Source organism: Petaurus breviceps, unplaced genomic scaffold, assembly GCF_028583685.1.
Source record: "Petaurus breviceps papuanus isolate PSGF00001 unplaced genomic scaffold, PetGlider_PUasm1.0 229, whole genome shotgun sequence".
Lineage (NCBI taxonomy): Eukaryota > Metazoa > Chordata > Mammalia > Diprotodontia > Petauridae > Petaurus > Petaurus breviceps.
Genome location: NW_027185903.1, coordinates 2896046 through 2903026, shown reverse-complemented (window position 1 = coordinate 2903026; position 6981 = coordinate 2896046). Strand labels below are relative to the sequence as shown.

The 6981-nt window shown below is 38.4% G+C and overlaps 1 protein-coding gene across 1 annotated transcript in view; it reads left to right on the top strand.

The window, feature by feature from the left end:
- DNAH3 (dynein axonemal heavy chain 3) overlaps window positions 1-6981 on the top strand; it is a 184783-nt gene that overhangs the window by 107074 nt on the left and 70728 nt on the right. Inside the window, exons 33-34 of the mRNA XM_069096531.1 lie at window positions 1841-2060; window positions 5028-5162. Of these exons, the coding sequence (XP_068952632.1) occupies window positions 1841-2060; window positions 5028-5162 (355 nt within the window). The remainder of the gene's footprint in view (window positions 1-1840; window positions 2061-5027; window positions 5163-6981) is intronic.

The following is a 6981-nucleotide window of genomic DNA, read 5'->3' as shown; positions in this document are numbered from 1 at the left end:
GATAGACAGACAGACAGACAGATAGATAGACAGAGTCATGGAAGCCATGAACATGAGCTTGGGCAGACTTCAGGAGATACTGGAAGATAGAAGGGCTGGCATGCCATGGTCCATGAAGTCACAAAGCACAGATAGGACTGAACAACTGAACAACAACAAAAAAGCAGAATAGGCTGCTTAGGGAAGTAGTGAATTCTCCCTCACTGGAGGAAGAAACAGAGGCTGGATTCAATGGTCTCCAAGATCTCTTCTGACTCTTAGATTCTGTGAACAATGACCTCTGAGTGTTAATCATTACTGAAGTATACAATTATATGACATTATAAAAGTATGGTATACTCAGAGTATACAATTATACTACCAGAAGTCTTGTAATTCATTATAAGGCATCATTTGGCAAATGATTAAGTGAATAGAGCACCAGAGCAAGAGTCAGGAACACCTGGTTTCAAATCCAGCCTCAGACGCTGCCTAGTCATATGACCTTGGACACATCACTTAAACTCTGTTTGCCTCAGTTTCCTTATTTGTAAAATGAGGATAATAATAGTACCTACCTCTCGGAGTTGTGAGGATCAAATGAGATAATAATTGTAAAACACTTAGCACAGTGCCTGGCACATTGTATTATATAAATAAATATATTAAAATATAAATAATATAGAAATAAATTGTTATTAAATCCAGTGAAAATGACATCTGAATATTAATCATTACTGAAGCATACATTATCAGAAATCTTGTCATTCATAATAAGGTTTCATTTGGCAGGTGGTACAATGGATAGAACATTGGACCTCGAGTCAAAAAGACCTAGGTTCAAATTATGTCCTCAGATAATTGCTAGCTATGTGATGCTGAGCAAGTCATTTAACTTCTGCCTCAGTTTCATCAACTGTAAAATGGGGACAATAATAATAGCACCTACTTCCTAGGGTTGCTTTGAGAATCAAGTGAGTAAATTTGTAAAGCACTTTGCTAACTTAAAGCACTAAATAAATTCTAATTATTATTATTTGGGAGAATCTAAGTATCTAAGTGTGTTGAGGATCCCTATTTATGAAGTAGGACTGTTAAACTAAACCAGATTCTTCAGATATCACTCTGAGAAAACTTTCAAGTGATTTGACTCATCCTTTGGATTGTCAAGGAAATCTGACTAACGAATGGAGAGGAGAAAACAGTCTTTTGATGCCTCTTTGACTGAAAAATAGCATCTTAAAGTTGAAAGGTTCTCAGAGGTTATTTAGTCTAACCTGGGGTACAACATGTGGCCACAAGGCCTCATGTGGCCCTCTAGATCCTCAAGCATGGCCCTTTGACTGAATCCGAACTTCACAGAACAAATTCCCCTAATAAAAGGATTTGTTCTGTAAAATCTGGACTCAGTCAAAAGGCTGTACCCAAGGACCTAGAAGACTACATGTGGCCTCGAGGCTGCAGGTTCCCCACCCTTGGCCTAGAGAGTCACATATGACCTCAAGTCTCTGGTAAGTCTCTACAACATCCTGGACAAGTGGAAGGCCTAACACAATGCTCTAACATATCACTCTGCTTAAAAAACCTCCAGGTGGACATAGAGAACTCACTACTCCACAAATCAACCCATTCCACAAGAATTCTAAAATTTGGGGGCTAGGTGGCACAGTGAGTAAAGCGCCAGCCCCGGACCTGAGTTCGGTTCCGGCCTCAAACACTTCACACCCCCACAAAAAACTAGCCGTGTAACCTTGGGCAAGTTACTTAACCCCATTGTCCTCCAAAAGGCAAAATACAAACAAAAAACCAAGAATTTTAAAATTTAACCCAGTGGTTTACACATTCTTTTTTGCTTTCACAGTCTTGCCCAGAAAATTGTTGCTACCTACCGTTTATGCTCTGAGCAGCTATCATCTCAGCATCACTATGACTATGGGATGCGGGCAGTGAAGTCTGTCCTCACAGCTGCTGGGAACCTGAAGCTGAAATATCCAGAGGAAGATGAAAGTGTCCTGTTGCTCCGGGCCTTATTAGATGTCAACTTGGCCAAGTTCTTGGCCCAAGATGTGCCTCTGTTTCAGGTAAGCAGTAGGTCATTCTGGACCTGAGCTCCTGAATTCATATCTACTGGGCAGATATGAAGCTGATGGATTAAAGGCAGCCCAGCTCAAATGTCTTTCAAATGACAACAAATTAGAGTCCTGTGCAGCACCTAGACCCCCATTTAGGTTTCCCATAAGTCCATTTTAAATATATTTCTTTCAGAGACTGAAGGAAGTACATTGACCCAGCTGCAGGGCCAAGGTTAGGCAACATTGTAAAATACACAAAATCTTTAATTCTCTCTAACTTTCTATTCCAGAACTTTCATTCCTTCCTGATACACTGCTCCTCTAGCTTCTGTATAGTTAGGCTATTGTCCCATGTCCCATTCTCACAGAACCTTATTCTTTTTTCTAAAGCTTTTTTTTGGTATTTTACCTTTTCCCAGTTACATGTAAAAACAATTTTTAACATTCATTTTTAAAACTTTGAGTTCCAAATTCTCTCCCTTCCCCCTTCCCCCCATTGATAACATAAGCAATTCTATATGGATTATACATGTGCAGTCATGCAAAACATACTCATAATGGTCATGTTGTAAAAGAAAACAACTCAAGAAAAATAAAGTAAAAAAAAGTATGCTTCAATCTGTATTCAGACACCAACGGTTCTTTCTCTGGGGATGGATACCATTTTTCATCTCAAGTCCCTCAGAGTTGTCTTGGATCATTGTATTTCTGAGGATTGCTAAGTCGTTCACAGCTGATTATGATACAACATTGCTATTACTTTGTACACAGTACATTTTACTTTACATCAGCCCATGCAAGTCTTCCCAGGTTTTTCTGAGATCCTGCTCATCATTTCTTATAGTACAATAGTATTCCATCATAATTAAACACCATAATGTGTTCAGCCACTTCCCAGTTGATGGGCATCCCTCAACTTCTAATTCTTTACTCCCAGAAAAGAGTTGCTATAAATATTTTTGTATATATAGCTCCTTTTCCTTTTTTATCTCTTTGGAGATATAGATCTAGTAGTGGTAATGCTAGATCAAAGGGTATGCACAGTTTTATAGCCCTTTGGGCATAGTTCCAAATTGCTCTACAGAATGGTTGAATCAATTCACAACTCCACCAACAGTGCATTAAAGTCTCATTTTTCCTATGTTCCCTCCAACATTTGTCTGTGTTTTGTCTATGTTCCCTCCAACCTTTTCTGTCCTATTAGTCAATCTAATATAGGTATGAGGTAGTATCTCAGAATTGTTTTAATTTGCATTTCTCCAGTCAATAGAGAGAATATTTTTTCATTTGACTACAGATAGCTTTGATCACTTTATCTGAAAACTTATCATATCTTTTGATCATTTATCAATTGGGGAATGGTAGAGTTTTATTCTTGCATAGTCAATACTAACTATGCAACAATAGTTACAAATCACTTAATTTCTTTTTTCTTTTTGTTTTTTTGCTTTTCAGAGGGGGAAGGTAGGGCAATTGGGGTTAAGTGACTTGCCCGAGGTCACAAGACTAGTTTCTGTGTTAAGTGTCTGAGGCCAGATTCCTCAGATCCACTCAGGTCCTCCTGACTCCTGGGCTGGTGCTCTATTCACTGCACCACCTAATCACCCCTCACTTAATTTCTTTAACCCTCAGTTTCCTTATCTGTAAAAAAAAGGAATAATGATACCTGCACTACCACAATACCCTCTCATATGTGAAAAGGAAAATGCTCTGTAAAAAGCACCATATAAATCTAAGACATTATAATTATGATTATTGCTACCTGTGATCACAATCACCACCCCCATAAAATAGTTGCTTAATATATAACTTGAATGTATATTTGAATCTTAATAGAGCATTCTGGAAGCTGGAAAAGCTTTCAAGGTCTTAAGAACTGCATCTTTAATTATGGGATTTCAGGTACCGTTAACCAAAGGTACTATAGGGACGATAATTATAAGCAGAAGATCCAGGTGGCTGCCTATTCTGCTTACTGGTAAAATCAGCTATTGCTAGCGGGTCCTCTGAGATCTAGGCAGTAGGAGTAGCTAGAAAAGGAAAACTGCACACATCTTATTACTAACTGTAATAGCATGTAGGATGTAAGCTCCTTGAGAACAGATACGATTTCATTTTGTCTTTCTTTCCCTAGCACCAAACTCTGTACTGACTTTTTTTTTAAACTAGATCTATGACTTCATCGGCACAAGGAAATAAGGAAATATTTCCCAATAAGGAAACTCCCTCTACTAAAGCACATTGGCTACTTGGAGACTTACAAAATTGTCTTAGCTAGGCAGTATCACATGATAGATGAAGAACTGATCTTGGAATCAGGGCGACTTGGGCTCAAATCTGACCTCTGTCAAAATCCTGGCTGTTTGACCTGAACCAATCATTTAGCCTCCTAGTGCCCGGGAACTCTCGAAGGCAGGGGTTCTTACACTTGTTTGTGTGGACCCCCTGAACAGTTTCATAAAACCTAGGTCTGCTGGTAAATTTTAACAACCAGTTATCTTAAAAAGAAAAAGGTTAATTTGAGTTATTAACATTTTCTTTACTGTTTTCTTAAGATTAGACTATCAACAAAACAATAAATCAAGCCCTGATTTCTAGCATTTGCCAAATTCTGAGATGTAAATGCTTCCTCTGAAAAACTTAACAATTTATTGTTAGTTGGAGCTGGCTCTTGCACCCATGGATAAAGCCTACAGGCCCCTTTTCAGAAGAATATTATTATGTTGAAATACAGTTATCAAAAAAATTTTTTTTAACTTTATGGACCGCAGGTTAAGAAATCTTGTTCTAAGGCCTGGTACTTATTAGATTTTTGATAAACACTTGTTGAATTGTAAACTTGAGAGCAGGGACTGTCATTTTTTTTTTAATCTTTGAATCCACAGCTCAGTGCCTTGCACTTAGATGCTTGATAAATGTGTATCAAATTGGATTCCTCCAGGCTCTCAATATTCTTCTCTATTTTATGTTTAACAGGGGATCATATCAGATTTGTTCCCAGGAGTCATTCTTCCTAAGCCAGACTATGAGCTTTTCATTGCAGCGCTAAATGAAAACATCAAAAAGATGAAACTCCAATCAGTGCCATGGTTTCTCGGAAAGATTATCCAGGTTGGTTTGTCACGTGCCCATGGGAAGGTAGCTGTCTCACTTGTGAGTCTCAGTTGTCATTTTCTTTCATTCAAGATCATCTCAAAATAACTTTAAATTACTAAACTAAGGCTAGGGATTCAGAAAGATTTCATCAGGCATCTTGAAAACCACCGCAATTAGAGGCGCCTACACTGAGACAGAAGTGAAAAAAAGAAATCATTCAGCAATCCAGGATGCCATCCAATTTTGTTACCAAGAACCCAAATTTAAGTTCTCCTTCAGTTTCTTTATGACAGCCTCCCTTGAATTATATTTCTAATGTGAGAACTAAGAATCTATCTTAAGCATTGGATGTAAGAATTTGGCAGGCCAGGGGCTCAGTGGATAGAATGCTGGGCTTGGAAAGACTCATCTTCATGAGTTCAAATCTGGCCTCAAACACTAGCTGTGTGACCCTGGGCAAGTCACTGAACCCTGTTTGTCGCAGTTTGTCATCTGCAAAATGAACTGGAGAAGGAAATGGTGAACCACTCTAGTATCTTTGTCAAGAAAACCCCCAAAATGAGGTCACAGAGTCAGACGTGACTGAAACAACTGAACAACAAGATGAATTACTTGATATATTCCTGCTTTGTGATCATGTCTTTCTCTAAATCCATGCCACAGCATTAAGATATTGTATTATTGATTTAAAGCTGAAACCCCCTCATTTTACTGAAATTCGGAGAAATTTAAGTGATGTGCCCAGAGTTACACAGCTAATAAGTGTCAGGAGCAGGATTTGAAACCTGACTTTAAGCTCTGTGCACTGTCATGCTATGCTACTTCAAAGGGGAAATTATGTCTTCTGGGTGAAACTACGGTCTTTTGGATACTCTGGTGAGATAGTCCTAGGATGAACCCACCTCAAAGAATCATAGTTTTATAGCAGAAAGAACCTTCACCTAGTCTAGTCCCTTGACTTTACAGATGAGGAAATCAAGGTTGAAATGACTTGTCCAAAGCTATGTAGTCAATTATTGGTGAGCAGAGACAAAAGTAAAACCTAGATTTTATGACTTTTATCTCACATCTTATAATAAATACCATCTGTAGTAAATAGTGTTAGGGAAGCTCCTAAGTTATCAGTCATTGCTGTCATACTGTATGGCAAAAACTCCGTGGAAGAACATGAGTGACACTTGGAATGCTACTGATTCATGCATGGGATTTTTCACTTGGTCAACTGATTTGGTAGAGCTCTGGACCTGGAGTCAGGAAGAACTGAGTTTGAATCCCATTCCAAACATTTATTAAAATATTGGGCCAGTCATTTAACCTCTCAGCCTCAGTTTTCTGATCTGTAAAATGGGGATAATAATGGCATCTACCTCACAGGATTGTACTAGGGATCAAATAAGCTAATGTATGTAAAGTGTTTTCCAAACTTTACAGCAATATATAAATGCTTACTAGTATTGTTATTATTGCAATCTTCTGGCCCAGTTGGTAAACCAAAATGATCCATCTTTGTCTAAATGGACAGTAGCATAGAAATCTAGAAATGTGGTATGCCTATGCAGATATCATTCATTCTTGATTATCTCCCTTTGGGCAGGCTGGTGGATTGCTATTGGCTGTGTTCCTCTTCTCTGATGTCAGTATCACTGATTGAATATTCATTATACTGGTTGTCCCCAAAGTCCTAGTCTGATAAAATTGCACTAGGACTTTTGGAATCTGTGTATGTGTGTTTCTCTGTGTGTATAGTTGTGTGTGTGTGTGTGTGTGTGTGAGAGAGAGAGAGAGACAGAGAGAGAGAGAGAGAGAGAGAGAGAGAGAGAGAGAGAGAGAGAGA